Below are 15,660 nucleotides of genomic sequence, written 5' to 3' on the forward strand. Positions count from 1 at the left end.
CAAAATGCCTGCCCTAATCAGGCACCTGTGGCCTGCCAGCTCCAGGCCCTTAAAGTGGCAGAGACACCCTGTGCTCTGCCACACACCTCCCCTCCAAAATTATCACCGCCCCCTCGCTGGTGCCGGGGTGTCCGTACCCCACACACAACCCGGGGTCTATATTCCCCGCCCGCAACCCACTGGTTGCGCTCATCACTGCCCCCTCTCTTGGGCTTCTCTTCTTATCGAGCCTCCGGTGTTCTAGGCCTCACACACTGCTACCCTCTCTTAATTGGGCTCACCGTCCTGCTGTTCCTTCTCCTGAAGCTACTTTCCCCTCTCGCGTGTGGTTCCCCCGGAACCTTTGGCCTCTTGCCCTGGCCCACCTCAAGGCCAGTCGGGACCCCAGGCCCCCAGCTCTTGGGCATCCCTGGCAGTGGGCCCCTGGCCCTTTTGACCCTCATGGTCCTGGCCCCAGCTTGGGCCAGTCGAGGGTACTCTCTCCTTCGGGATGACCACCGCAGGACCCTGCCCCCCTCGAGGCCTATTGCTGTGCTTGCCTACCACCGGGCTCGATGTACAGCCCCTCTCGGGCTGCTCTCGTCGCTGTCCCCCTTTCCATGGGGCCGGGGTCCATTCACCCCACACACAACCCACTGGTTGCCAGTGGCAGGCACACCCAGTGCACTGCCACAAAGGGTTTTGACTGAATGAGGCTTCCAAGATGTACCCTGCTGCCCTAAAAGCAGAAGGTCTTAATCTCTTTGCCATCCTGCCAGTTATAAACCTTGCTGGCCTCCCTGGAAGCTTGACAAAACCTCCCTGCACAGGTGCTCCTGCCGACTCTTAGCCTATATGTGCTAAAACCAGGCATGGTACAATACTGGAAATATGCAGAGCTCCAAACAACCAAGTGCGGTTGGTTCAGTTGCTAGCCAGACTAAGATGGTGTGGAAGTGAAGAAGACATCATCCCCTCCTTGGAGAATCGTGTTTCCTCCCCTCAGAGACCTGGTCTCAAATGCAGACTCCAAGATACCCTTTTCCCACTACATTTTAACAGGAACATATGTAGGACTTTCGAGCCCTTTCTGGAATGGGTGGGACAGGGTGTGACCAGCCTCTTGTCTTTATGTTAATCAGAACGTGCCATGCTGGGGAAACAAATGGTTTGATGGAAGCCAAAGGTGCCCAGATACACAGTTCCTCTGCTTTGCCCATCCAAAGAGCCATCAAAGTATGAGGGTGTTTCAGGAACGAACGGCAAAGTGTCTGCTCACGCTGCATGTCCATGACAAACTGGGCAGTGACACAGCAGTGGGGAATGCTGATGGGGCCCTGTTGAAGGACTCATCCTTTTACAACTAGGCAGAGAAGTTAATGCAAAATGGTTCGAAATTGTCAGCACCTCCCGAAACCCCTTTGCATGCTGCAGCTAAGCTTAGCATAACCAGAATGGCTTGTGAGTGCAACCTAGCTCAAGGCTAAGGGAGTCCCTAACAGCTGTAACCATGTGCATAGACTGATTTATAAGTGCTTCATTTAAAGCTGATGGCTGCTGTGAAAAAAATATCACTATATACGGTAACGAGCCACCACTCTGGCTAGCATAAAGAAAGGTGCCACCAGCAGCGCATGGGTCAGAGGAAGTTTAATCATGGAGAAACCAGCAAAGGATGGAAGCAGGAAAGACAGAGAAAGGAACATGGGTACTTTCCCACCTCCTTGTTGCCTAGGATGGTGAATGTTGGGAGACGCTTGCCTCAGACACCAAAGGGCAAGGATGCACCCCAGCCTCGTGTGACATGAACTCTAGTGAAAAGCTGTACACTTTTCTAGCAACCAAACAAGAGATTGCAGCACTTCTGACTGTCACACAGTCCATGCATTGGGGAGTTGCCTCTGCTATAGCTCCTAATGTGGGGACTGGATAAAGGGCAGCCGTCCCATCCAACCCATCTGCTTCCTTCATCTCTGAGCCCTGAATCCTGACTTTCCTGGCAAAAGTCAGCTTGTGTAGAGACCCATTAGTGGTGTATGAGCGGGAGGTGGATTCTATTCTGTGTCTAGCCTGCTCCACTGAAGTTCATCTGAAGTTCACTGAAGGTCTAATGGGCAGCATCTCAGTTACAGGTGAAGGCAGACGGCCTTTGTGGGTCCCAGGAAGCATGGGGGAAGTGAAACAAGTCACCTTTTGATTCATGCCCTGATGCGCTACAAACTGCTGGTGCCCAGTAGGGAATCCCATCATGTTCACCACAGGGACTGGTCTTGCCTCAGTTGCCAGCCAGAGGATGCCTCTGGGTGCCTTTGCCGAATCTCTGCTGTCACTCCTTTCCAAACCTTGTGACCCAAACGGCCTTTAGAGCTGCCTTCTATTGTGAAACGGGAAGCAGAGAGTGACCGTCGCAAGCAGGAGGGTAGGGTAGCACCTGCTTGGTTGCTCAGTGAAAGGGGCCACAGGACAGCAGCCTGCTGGATGGACTCCAACTCTGCTCACAACCAGGATGGAGAGACTGGTTGGCATTTGGAGTAAGTCGCAGCAGCTGAGCACATGGCATCTGCCTCCGCAATATCGCCTCTAGCCACGGTGCACAGAGAGTTAACACTAAGATATGCAAAGCATTTAGTTCCTAAGAATGCCGGGTTTTAATCAGCCTCTTAGACCAACTACAAAGGGACTTTTTAAGTTTTAAGTGAAGCTTAGTCGTCGCTCTCACTTATGCCGAGCTGCCTTGGAGGAGTTGTGTTATGACGATGATTTTTTTCCATTTGGATTTAAAAGCTTAGAAGAAGAGGGTGAGCCTGCTGCTTGGCTCACATGCCTCTCCTCATGCTGGCAATATAGATTATAATAACACCCTGCCTGGCTTTGTATTGAACCCTTTCAGATGAAGAATAATGAAAGGGCTGCAGGGGACCCAGGGAGGAATTGATACAACAAGGCCTCCTGGAACTGTGAATTGTCTTCTGCCCTAAGGGAGTTTTTCTGAGGTGGCGGGGGCAGGAAAGAACTGCAAAGCAAAAGCTCAAGACAGGAACTACAGGGCCCTGAGGTCTTTTTCCATTTTTTTGTGAAGGGAGCCAATGGGGCCCATGGGCTTGGAAGAAGAGTTAAAGGAAAGCTTGCAGTCAGAGCAGAGTGTAAGCACGTTGATTCTCGTTTTGCTAGCACTGTGCTGATGGCACACCGTATATCAGTATTGATATATCAGGTCTCTGTCTGCAAAGTCTCCCTCTTCAGAATCACCCAGACACACATGCCCACCTGGCCTGGCTTGCACAGAAGTCTGGTTTGAAGTGTGTGGGACTCGAGCGCGTGCACAGGTGCGGTTTTGAGTCAGGGTGAGTCCCAGCTCTGCTATCATTCGTGATGTTATCCTGAGTCTCACCTTCATGGCATTTCCTGACTCCAGAGCTCCCAGAGTCATAGGAGCATGGGAGAGAGTCAGGCTTCAGCAAAGGCCTGGCAGTGTGTGGGAGGTGCCCGTCACCAATCAGTAGGTCTTATGAACAGAGCGTAGCCACATGGGTAGGGGCAAGGAGCTGCGCCCACTCCTTAAACTGAGCTCAGCTGGGACTAGTGAGTATCCACCAGAAATAGGTCCCCAAACTGAGAATGACAGAAGATTGGAACCGTTACAAATGCCACTTGTCCCTTGAACAGCTGAAAAACAAGTTCATGAAGAAGATCCCCAAAGATGCGGAGGCCTCCAACGTGCTGGTGGGAGAAGTGGATTTCCTCGACAAGCCCTTCGTGGCCTTTGTGCGGCTTATACAGGCGACGATGCTGGGTGGAGTGACGGAGGTGCCTGTCCCCACCAGGTAGGCTGCTGGTCAGTTAAACCCAGTGGGCTTGTGCCAAGACCCAGGAAAGGTCTCAGGGTCAGCGCCAAGGCATCGGAGGGAGCATGCATTGCCCTCAGAAAAAGGTGGGAATGCGCTTCCTTTCCAAGTCTCTAGGTTCCTGAGGGATCCAAGTCATGTCTCCTGTGGCTCACGAAAGCGGCCCAAGGTAATAGAGCAACGCAGATCCCCCAGAGCCGAAGAGATAATGGAGCCTTTATTCACCCGCAGTATTCTGGGAATTGGGACTACTGGGATCATTCTCTGGCTCCACCGCTGCTCTGGTCTGTAATGGTGGGGAACTCCCTTCCCTGTATCTGCCTCAGCTTCTCCATCTGTAAATAGGGCTGAATGCAGGTCTACCAGCCCCTGCTCTTCTGGGAAAGAACCACCTAATGGCCCTGACCTAATGGTCAGGGCCATTAGCAGGATCGTTCGCCTCCCTGTTTATCCCAGGCACTAGCAGGGGTCAGGGAGCCCTCATGTTTTATCACACATTGCCATTGGCATGAAAGGTCCAGTCCAGCTCTCACTGAACTCAGTGGGCAGTGCCCCATTGGACAGCAGTGGGATTTGGATCGGGTCCTTCACCGAGATAAGCAAGTGGTGAAACTCCCAAGGCCTGTTCCCGCATTTTGCAAACACCTACAGTCAGTACTGAAATGGCCTTCTCTCCCAGATGCCCCAGGCCAAGATCCTGTGTGCTGGGCACTGCTGTGAATTAACCTGGCGCTGATTACCAGGCCAGCCATGGACTCACAAGCGCTCTCTTTTTGCATCAGGTTCCTTTTTATTCTCCTGGGCCCTTCCGGAAAAGCAAAATCCTACAATGAAATTGGCAGAGCCATCGCGACCCTCATGGTGGATGACGTAAGTACTCGAGGCACGACCAAAGCCTGCTCAGGGAACATCGTCTTCATGTGCGTCCCATCCAGGCGTCCGTTCCATACATACGTTCCCCAGATTGGAACGACACGCTCCCCCAGAGCCGGGATTAAAGCCAAACCGACAGCTGAAAATCTGTGCGGTTTCACTGTAGTCCATTTGCCAAGAGCTGAGCATCCGGTGTGCAGAGAGCCACAAGAATTCACTTTAAATTACTAAAATAAAGCAGCTGTATGTGGGTGTGTGTGTAGAAAGTGCAAGTGTAGAGGTGTATCTGTCCAGCAAAGTACACACAGGAGTTTAGCACAGCCTGGCACGACATTGGTACCTTTCATTTTGCTAGCACGGGTGGTAATAGCTGTCAAGACACAGCAACTGCAGCTGAGCAGGATCAAGCTAAGAAGCAGTTTCGTCCTTGTGCCGTCACACCTTTGTTCTGCCCATGTGTGTGCCGGTATGGGTGTGCTCCTGCCATGACCCACCTCCGGATCACATCTCAGTGTGTGTTAGAGGCTTCTTTGTGCTCTGCTCATCCTTTTGTGGCTTGTACAATGGGGGGCTGCAGTTTTGGAGCAGAGGGATAAGTTCTGTCCCAGCTGCATTGTGGCATTCCAGATGTCCACAGCATGCACTGTGGCAACAGGCAGGCGGGCCTACATTGTCTAAGTAGCATTCGCTGGCACTGTTTTCACACCAGCAAGGAGTGAGACAGCCTCTGCAGTGATCTGAAGTGTGAGCTAGGCACAGGGGGTAGCTGAAGCTGGGGTCTTCTGAGCGAAAAGTTTGTTGTCTCTATTGATTTCCAGCTCTTCAGTGACGTTGCCTACAAAGCCAGGGACCGAGAAGACCTGATCGCTGGGATCGATGAATTTCTGGATGAAGTCATTGTCCTGCCACCTGGCGAGTGGGATCCGAACATCCGAATAGAGCCCCCCAAGAAACTGCCATCTGCTGACAAGAGGTACAAGGCTGCTGTTGACAAGCCATAAATCGGGCACTCAGGAGAAGCAGAGTGTATTGCCTGCTGGGCTTCCAGCCTGGTGTGTGACTTTGGGAAGTCACGCCACCTCCCCGTGTGGAAACGGAGAGTAGCAACACTGACCTCCCTCGTCAAGTGCTATGAAGTTGGTGCTTTAAAAAGCTAAGAGTCGCTATGAGCAGCATAGGAAGCTTGACCCTGCAGCAAGTTAGAGTAGTGAATTAGGACTAAGTCTAGTGCCAGGTCCTGGTGTTACACAGAGGCCAACAAGCATAAACAGCTCAGCAATGTGAGCGGATGCATTTCACAATACGTGGAGATAAACTGTATTTACAGAAACAAACCCCCGTTTGAAATGGATGAACCATGGTGATTTAGTTGTGGAACCTTTACTAGCTTGTCCCTGATTAGCCTAGCAGGTTATTCCTTTTGATAGGAAAGCCTGCTCGATCCGTGTTGAAACTGTCCCTATAATATTGTCCGATGCGCCATTCTAAATTGACCAAAGTGCCGTCTCCTTGGTGAAGCCTAGATGGCAGCATTTCACGCAGGAGCTAATCCAAAGAAATCTTTCCAGACAGCCAGGAAGCAAAGCCCAGGGCTATAAGGGACTCGCTGGGAATTAATCAAATATAAATGGCTTATCACTAGTAACTGATGCATCACCCAAATCCAACTTATGCAGAGGAGTATACAGGTGTCCACAACAGTTTGATCGGAGCACTTTCCCAAGGCCAGGAATTTCTGGGCAACTTATGCGATGGAGGCTGAATCACCAACAGGGGATGGGGAAATGTGTGAAACCTTGAAAAGCTTTGGCAGGATGGGGCAAGTCCTGGCCAGTTCTGACTGTGAGGAGCTCAGGTGGGGCCATCTAAGGACCTAACTCACATAAAAAACAGTCCATGGCTCCATTCAGAACGGTCTCTGGAAATCAGAAGGGTTTGTTTTTTAACTAGACTTTGGAGGGCTCTCAGGTGGTCCTCTAGGTTTTGAGCCTTTGTGGGGTCTTATTTTGTTAGCCCCCACAAGCCATGGAAATGCTTGAGAGCTGAAATTCTCACCTGACTCCAGAGTCTGGCACTTTACACAAAAGGCCAGCCTGGGCAGACATGTAGTGAGGTCTCTAGAAAGCAGAGCCTCTTGTATGCTTTCAGGAAGTCTGTGTTCTCCCTGAACGAGGCAGGGCAGATGAACGGCGTGGCTGGCGGAGCAGCCGGAGGCAGCGGCGGTGGAGGGGGTGGCAGTGGCAGTGACGACGGAGAGATGCCAGCTGCACACGAAGTCGGGGAGGAGCTTCTCTGGACGGGCAGGTAGGTAGTACCTTGGCTGCTTAAATGGTTTGCAGGGCCCCAGCACCCCAAGGGCCCGTCAGAGCTCGGTGCACTGGGAACACTGGTTTGATCACCTTTGCACTGAGGCTGGCTGGTCAAGGGATGCAAAATTTAAGATCAAAGCTAAAACAAGTCTAGCCATTGGCACGTGCACCAATTTGCTAGGTTTTGTACTAAGTATAAAAAACCACAGTCAAGAGATACTGTGTCATTAGTCCTGTGGGCATTATAGTTTATCTCTTTCTCAGAGTGCTAAAAGAAAATTTAGCCTTCCTGGGCAGCCTGGCAGTGCCTCCAGCCCTTCACTGCCAGTTGTTTCCCCACCTGAGTTAATATGAGCACACCTGAGGAAAGGTTTTTATCCGGAGCTAAAAAAAGAAATCCTCGGGGCTGTGAAAGAAAAGATTGGCATTGCCAGGAATGGCTAACAGACAGAAAACTTTGCAGAGGAAAGGATATTTTGAACAGTGGAACATCTGGACCAGTAAAAAGGATGGAGGGGGGTTAATGCCTGTGGAGGGGAGATAGATTAGCAGACAATGATGAGCTGGGAAGTCACTCAACTCTCTCAGTGCTGCCTAAATAAAAATACTGCTGCCCTTCTCAGGCAGTTGGTTTTAAAGTAGGCGTGGAGCAGAAATCCAAGAGCACTTATCAGGGGAGGGCCACAGAGGAGTCTTGGCCACTGAACGCACTCCCTGACACACACCAGTGCCACGGAGGTCTCACATGTTTGCTTGTCCTTCCTTGTGGGTTGTGTGGAGCTGCTGTTGGGCGCCTGGAAGCGAGCTCCTTGGGCTGGGGGCTCACGGCATGGCTGCAAGGCAGATCTTTCCACCTCCTTCTCCCAGGTTTTGTGGGGGCCTGTACTTGGATATCAAGAGGAAGCTGCCCTGGTTCCTGAGTGATTTCTATGAAGGCTTCCACATCCAGTCGATCTCTGCCATCCTCTTCATCTACCTGGGCTGCATCACCAACGCCATCACCTTCGGGGGGTTGCTAGGCGATGCGACGGACAACTACCAGGTAAAGTGCAAGCTAAGAAGTGCTCCAGCCACTTGGAGGAGGAAGAGAGTCGGTAGAGATGGGCTCAAGCCAGAAGCTGTGCTGGAGTTTGGTTTGGTGTAAAACCTGTGCATCAGCTGCCCTGGGCTGTAAGACACCCAGCGGGGCAGATTTCACTGCCCGCACGCCCTGCCCGCAGTGCCAGTGCCTGACCAGTCTGTGTGCTGGCTGTGGCGGGTGCTCCTGTGTTGAGCCACCCACCTCACAGTGCCAGACCACCTACCAAACTCCAAGTGCCTCCCTGGGGTGCCTCACGTCTGGCTGGCCCCCTTCCTGGAGCACACCCACAAGCCTGGGGCCACCGTTGCCACCGTCCAGGGGCTCTGGTCTGTCTACCTGGGATACACAGGCCTTGAGAGTGCTTGACCTGCCGTGAGAACTCAGGGTGCTTCCTTTAGCCCGAGGCCCAAAAAGTAGCCTCCCTAGGTCATCCGAGCCAAGGGAATAAAAAAGGCATGCCCAAACCATCTCCCAATGAGTCTACCATGCTTGGTACAGTGGAGACCTTTATTGGTTACAGAGAGCAGGTTTGGGGAAGGGTACAGGTTGGAGAAATATCAAAGAATAACCTTAGAGCAAACAATGTGGCTAGGTAGCCTTTGAACATGTATCCTCTTGACAGCAAGCTATATTGTTAGATAAAGTTTAGGTAAATTACTCACACGTATCATCCAGAGGCTGCTTGAGCTTCCCTCTGGCGGCAAGCAGTTCATGGTGTGTCAGTGAGTTTCCAGAGAGAAATCCCCATCTCTCTGCCTGGTCCGTTGCTCACCTGGTCCCCAAAACGGCCCTCCCTGCTCATCTGGAGCCCAGCAGAGCCCCAGAGGCTGCGAGCTTATCCCATGCTTTCCAAAATGGCTCTCCTCCCTCCAGGAAGAAGGGGCCCTTAAATAAACTTTTCTGACCACACCTTCCAGGTCCAAGCAGGGCAGGTGTTGTTTAAGGCTAAGCAACCAATTTAAAAAGCATCACTGGTCAACTCAGAGGTTGACATCTCTTGAGCCACTACCCCTCTGCCATGAGGTTAGGGCTAAAACAAAAGCGACTAGGTTCACTTCCCCTGCACCTGCTTGAGGTCACATAGTAGCTGTAACCTGAGGCAACCAGACTGACAAGCAGGTGAGGAGACAATGGCAAGGAGAAATCTTATAGCAGAGTCTTCTCAGCGAGCCCAGCTCGCACGTCTCTCAGCCCTACATTGAGACCTTGGCCCCTCTCCTTCTCCAGGGTGTCATGGAGAGCTTCCTCGGCACGGCCATGGCGGGCTCGGTGTTTTGTTTCTTTGCCGGGCAGCCACTCATCATCCTAAGCAGCACAGGACCCATCCTCATATTCGAGAAGCTCCTCTTCGACTTCAGCAAGTAGGTGAAGGGATGGTCCCAGCCTCCCAGCCCAGCCTGCATCCATGCCCAGGGGAGTGGAGGGAGCCCTAAACCTGAAGGCCTAAAAATCCTTGTACATCTGAGCCTGATGGGCTCTGGGTCTGGGTTGCTGCCCTAGACAGAGAGGCTAAAAAACCTGTTCTCCCTCACGGCGGGTCTATGAGCATGGGAGCATGGGGAAGTGAGGGCTTTAGGAAAACCATTAACCAGACAATTGTGAGGGCTTTTCCTCCGTTCTCGTACGGTAACGCCTTTCCCTGGGCCTCGGTCTCCCTGCGCTGATGGAACGGGCCAACTCTGTGGTTGTGTGATGCCCTTTCGGTGTGCCCCATTACAGAGGCAACAGCATCGACTACATGGAGTTTCGCCTGTGGATCGGCCTCCACTCCGCCCTGCAGTGCCTTATTCTGGTGGCCACGGATGCCAGCTTCATTATAAAGTACATCACACGCTTCACTGAGGAGGGCTTCTCCACCCTCATCAGCTTCATTTTCATCTACGACGCCATCAAGAAGATGATCGGAGCCTTCAACTATTACCCCATCAATTCAGACTTCAGGCCAGACTATGTCACCATGTACAAGTGCGAGTGCATCGCTCCTGACCAAGGTGAGCATGAGTCTTATTATTCCCTGCTGAGCAGTGCGTGAGGACACAGTAAGGGCTTTGCCCGCACTGGGGTCTGGCTGAGGTCTGGAGGAGTTTTGAGAGGCCTCCTGACTGATCTGTGCCGACTGGGACCCGGATGCATGGGCATCTGGTTCTGGGCTGTGAGCTTCCACTGGGGGATTACTGCAGTAGCATGAGATGTGGGCTGGGCAGCAGGAGACCTGGTGTGCTCTGACCCAAGCCCCCCCCCACCCCCACAAATAGCAGTGCTCCTGAAAACCACTCAGCATCTCCCAGCAAGCCAGAACATCCCTGATAGATGAGAGCGTAGAGAAGACCCCCTCCATAGATGGTCAAGCATGGAACAACAGCTAGGAGAGATGGAAGCCATCCTCACTTAACATCCTGCAGCCAAAGCAGGATAGTTCACAAATGCATGTTCCAGGGTGAATTTGTCCTCTCCAGTTAGGTGGGATGAAGTTTCTAGCAGGATGATCAGTGGCTTTCAGACGCCCTTCTGAGTGATCCCTCCTCCCGGCCCTTTTTCCCCTTCACCTTGGTCTTTTTTTAGAAACGGGTGGGTGTAGGGTTGGGGAGCTGTGTGTTGCTGTGTCTAACAGCTGCCTACAGCCTAGGCCCAGTGTCTGCCACCGCAATGTGACACAAGATGTAGGCCAGGGAAAGCAAAAGGATGGCAAGTGAGAGACAACCTGCATTTTTCCAGAGCCAAGATGTACTCTTCTCTGACATGGCTGTAATTCAGGCTCACTTTTAGCCCAACCCAAGCCAACCCACTGACCTTTCATCATTCCCATCCAGATTGGCTCTTGAATCGCATGTCCAAATTATCCAGAGTTCCCGTTACGCTCTTTGGAACTAAGACCTTGATGTTTGTCACATGGGTAGGAAATGTTTTCCCTCAGGTGTGCTAGTGCTGTAAGGAAAAGGGAGCCCTTTGGGCGTTCTTGTTTTAAAAGAACGATGGTGGAAGGAAGAGGTGGAAACGTACTGCAACCTAACCCTCGCCCTGGAGACAGAAGTGTGGGAAACAATGTTGGTAGCCTCCATAGCCATAGTTGGCCTAATTTTGATTGCACACCAGTGGCTGACAGTGGCCTATACCCAACATAACATGTGGGATGTTAGATCAATGGTTATGTCTGCTGTTGAGCCCTGGTGGTCAAAAATGTGTGTGTTGGGTGCATCAGGGAGGGGACAGGTGAACTGATGCTCCTTTTTAACAACTCTGCAGTTGTTTGTTGAATCTAAGGGCTCGGCCCAGCAAGGTTCTGGACATCCTGGTCTGATCAAGGGAGAAGCTTTAGCATGAGCTCACCTCTGGCTGGGAATAAACAACCGGTGCAGAGTGACGTTGGTTTAGAACGAGCATAGGATCAGAATTGGGTTCCTTCTCCCTTGGTCGGCTCATGTCTGCAGCCCTGGACTGCCCAACAGTGAGAGCCAACAGTGATGCAGGGTTACTGACTATGTGGCATGAGGGTTCCCCCCGATTCCACACAGGTCACCCAGGATCCAGGAGTGGGCTGGGGGCGAGGGGAATCGATCGTCTGATTTTTGGGGACTTTCAGAAGGAATTCTGGCCACCCCATCATATCCTCTCTGGAGCTGTGTTGTATGGGAAAGCAGGACCCGGGCCCCATAAGGGAGTGTGGTCACAAAGGGGCCATCCCTGCGCACCAGGTGGCTTTGGGATGTCTTGGAGTCCTCCACTGTGTTTAGCCAGCATTGTCTATCCCACAAAGGTGGAATGACCACCTCCATGATTTCTCCGCAGTTGAGTTTGAGGCCCATCCTCTGGGACACAGTGGGGTTAGCCTGCCTTGCTCTTACCCAGCTGGCTTCAAGCAGCTGAGCAAAAGCAAAGCACACATGGTGTCTTTGTCTGAAGCAAACCCAGTCTCTGTTCTTTCCATGTAGTAGAATTGCAATTCCAAAAGCCCTCTTATAGCTGCAACCTTCCTTGACTTGAGCTTTCACCCTGGTCACTCTGAGCATTTCCTGAACACTGAGAGCATATGTTAATTGCCCTTTGAGTGCTTAATATTTTTTCTGGTGGTGTAACAGGAATGGCTTTTGACTGTTATAACTGATTTGTACCATATTTGTCTCTGCTGCACACATCTATTTGGCTGCTTTCAATCTCAAGTGAGTATCACTCTATAAATGGTCAACTTATTTCATGTTTGATACTCTTCCATTTTTTTAAGGTGTCCTACTCTTAGCTCTACTCCAATCTCTCCATTTGTGTGAAGCGCTGATGGACCTTGTGGTCAAAAATACAGCACATGCTACAGCGTGCTCTATGTTGGGGAATGAGCATTTAAAGCGGTAGAACTCGCAACTATGTCTGGTTCTGGAAAAGCTCCATTCTGCATGTGAACATCCAAAAGATGTCATAGGGTCACAGAGAAGTGGGGCTGGAGGGGACCTTGAGAGGTCAACCCATCCAGCCCCCTGCCTGTGGCAGGATCACCTCTATCCAAACCACCTTAGACAAATCCATAACCTAACCCCCAAGAAAAACTCCCAGCAACCCTGACCCCGCACAAGTCCAGGGTAACAGGCCCAAGTCTCTCGCTAGGGCAGTTTTCCCATCCTCTTTTTGTCAGCAGAGCGGCGTTTTGGTAGCAGTGAGGTCTCCGATTCTAACCCAGCAGTCGCTTCTCCCTCATTAATTTGCACAGGAAGGGAGAGACAGACTGTGTTGAAGCCGGGCCGCCTGTCAAAAATCTGGCATTGATAAAAGGACATCCCAAAACTTTAAAGACTTTGCCTGCCAGGAGGTCAACTTGGATGCAACCGTGTGTGGTGTGCATTCAAATGAGGTCATCCTTCTGCATACAGATCCTGAAGGAGGCCATAGGCAAGCAGCAAAGACTGGTGGCTCACAGTCTACTCGTGACAGATTAGTAGCGGCTCCAGGCTGTTAGGATCCTCCAGAAGAAGGCCCCGCAGAAGCTTGAGAGCCTTGTGGGGTTTTTACTCAGGTTTCCCCTGAGAGAAAACGTTCTCTCTCGTGATTCATCCTCTCCCTCCTCAAAAGATTCGGGCAGGGTTTAGAGGCCAGGAGTCCAGGCTGGGCAAGAGAAAGCTCACCTTGGACATGAGGTGACTTTCAGAGCACAGCTTCCATAGAGAGAAAGGTCCTTCTTATTCCAGGAAGGGCAGGGGCAGGAGCAGGGGGAGATGTCTCATCAGAGCCAAGCAGGTCTTACCAGAGAGGAGTCCTCCAAAGAATGAGCGTGAGCTCTTCTGCACCAGAGAGCTGGTGGTATCCCCTCTGGAGTCTGACCTGCTCCCAAGAGTGGTGGCTTCTTTCAGGTGGACCTTGCAAGTGATGATCCCCTGTCCCCAAAGTCTTAGCAGAAGGGACTGCACAGTCAATACAAGGTCCTTGAAGCAGTGGTAAGCAGGATTGTACAGTTATGATGAAAGGAAACTCACTCATAGCAGCATTTACTTGGCACTGGGAAGGAGCCAGATGTAAAAGTACATCAGGCAGCAGCCTAGGTCCTAGCTGCAGAGAGCCCAGGAGTCTGGAGCTTTGGTCTTTCTGTCAGTGGATGGGGAGGCCAGAGATACTGCAGACTCCAGGCTCCGTTCCTCCATCCTGACATGAGTTTATGGTCACAGGAATTGCTGGGGCAGTCAGTGTCTCTTTGGCCGTGCTCAGATGATAAGGGACGATGCCACTGGTTTCATGGTAGCACAACGTGATGCAACTCTTGGCTTTCCGCCCACAGGAGATGTCGTGTTGTCTGAATGGGAGTCCACCCATAATATTAATCAGGGAGAAGTTGCTGCTGGTGTTAGAACCAGGAATAGCCCTCCAGAGCCCTGAAATCTGTGGTCTGCTCTTCCAGTTGAGGCAGGGGTTTCCATTAGCCCCTCCCACCCCCAGGCCCCTGGCAGGTGTGTAGCGATGCACTCATCCCAGACTTCCTGACATCTGTTTCCCTCAAGGTAGCTGCTCAGAGCTCTCAAAACAGCCCACAGCTACCCATGCTGCTAGAAAGTCCTTGCAGAGGATTGCACTTAGGTGCCTTTTCCTCTCTCCGGGGAGCAGAACGGCAGCGTCTGTCGGAACTGGCAGGGCTCACTAGGCTGAAACGGCGTGTCCCTTCAGATGAAGCCTTGCTATTTTTTAAGATACGTGATTTTTTACAACAAACTCCTTTTCTGCAGTGAATACAACCTTGTTCAATGCTTCAGCCCCGCTGTCACCCAGCGACACTAACATGTCTATGGTAAGTAGTTTTATTCGATGCCTATGCCGGGAGGAGGGACATGGGGCTCTGCTAGATGCCCTGCTTTTGAATAGGGGGCCCAATGTGACCTACCAGTGAAATCCATCACTTACTGCTCCTTCAGGGATGCTGCGGCTAGCCACGGTCATCAGTTGATGCACCAAGGTGATCAATTTGCCATTGCATCTCAGTGGCCAAAGGTTTGAAGCAGCAGCCTGGAATAGAGGGAAGGGTTTAAGAAGAGAGCAGACTGAATCTGGCTAGCTAGAGGTTCTGGGCCCATGTAGTCCAGTGGGATGAGGCTGGGACTGGGATCATTGAGTCTTGAGCCTGATTCTCCCAAGGTCCCCCTCTGTAAGGTGGTAATAGTATTAGTTAGAGCAGGGGTGGGCAAAATACAGCCCCCACAGAGGGACTTGTGGGGGCAAAATACAGCCCCCACAGAGGGTCTGCAGTGGGTCCGTTGGTCCCTCCTGGCTCAGGCGCCATCAGGCCCATGGTGCATCCTGCTGCCCCTTGGTCACACAGCAGGGCTGGGGTGGCTCCACAGCTGAACTACCTTTCTAGGCAGCCCAGGTGGCAGTGGCTCCTTCTGGCTGCTACCGCCACTGGCCCCAGCCCCGTGGTACTGGCAACAAGGTGCACATCCCCAACCCTGGGCTCCCTGCACCTGTTCCAGACTCACCCACCCAAGCTGAGCAGAAGCTGATGCTTGGTGTTGAGTAAAAGCAGCCCCTGCCATTCACCGCTGCCAGGTCCTTCTTGTTGCAGCTGCAGCTGCCCAGAGCCCATACCTGGGCTGCACTGTGGCTCCTCTGCACTGCCAGCATTGTCTTGCTGGGTGGCAGTGATGGCAGCAGAGAGGAGTGGCAAGGCAGCCCAGGCACAGGCTCCAGGTAGCTGCAGCAAGAAGGCCCCGGCAGTGGTGGGAGGGGTGGGGGCTTTTCCCCTGACCCAGAAGCAGCCTCTGCCCAGCTGCTGCCACTGCTCAGCATGGGCGGGCAGTCCAGAGCAGGAGCGGGGTGGGCTGGGGTCAGGGCTGTGCATGCGGGTTGTAACTAGTCCTGACCTGGTCTTTTCCACTGGGCCAAGTCCAAAGTAGGCGCAGGGTGGGCTGGGATCAGTGCTGTGCATGTGTCCCCCCACTGGTACCCTGGGGCCAGGGCCAGTGGTGGTGGCAGCCAGAAGGAACAGGACAGGACAGGGCTAGGGCTGTGCACTGTGGGCAGTGGCACGTGGGCTCCAGGCTGACTGGCTGTGTCTGCTCCCCGGTACTGCCTATGTGGCCCATGAGCCCAAATAATTGCCTGCCCT

General features: G+C 52.4%; 1 protein-coding gene across 1 annotated transcript in view; it reads left to right on the forward strand.

Moving 5' to 3' along the window:
* SLC4A5 (solute carrier family 4 member 5) overlaps positions 1–15,660 on the forward strand; it is a 60,749-nt gene that overhangs the window by 28,033 nt on the left and 17,056 nt on the right. The window contains exons 7-14 of the mRNA XM_025212781.1: positions 3,646–3,803; positions 4,607–4,694; positions 5,516–5,670; positions 6,846–7,001; positions 7,874–8,048; positions 9,315–9,448; positions 9,807–10,078; positions 14,285–14,346. Of these exons, the coding sequence (XP_025068566.1) occupies positions 3,646–3,803; positions 4,607–4,694; positions 5,516–5,670; positions 6,846–7,001; positions 7,874–8,048; positions 9,315–9,448; positions 9,807–10,078; positions 14,285–14,346 (1,200 nt within the window). The remainder of the gene's footprint in view (positions 1–3,645; positions 3,804–4,606; positions 4,695–5,515; positions 5,671–6,845; positions 7,002–7,873; positions 8,049–9,314; positions 9,449–9,806; positions 10,079–14,284; positions 14,347–15,660) is intronic.

The sequence above is a fragment of the Alligator sinensis genome, unplaced genomic scaffold (genome assembly GCF_000455745.1).
Source record: "Alligator sinensis unplaced genomic scaffold, ASM45574v1 scaffold453_1, whole genome shotgun sequence".
Classification (NCBI taxonomy): domain Eukaryota; kingdom Metazoa; phylum Chordata; order Crocodylia; family Alligatoridae; genus Alligator; species Alligator sinensis.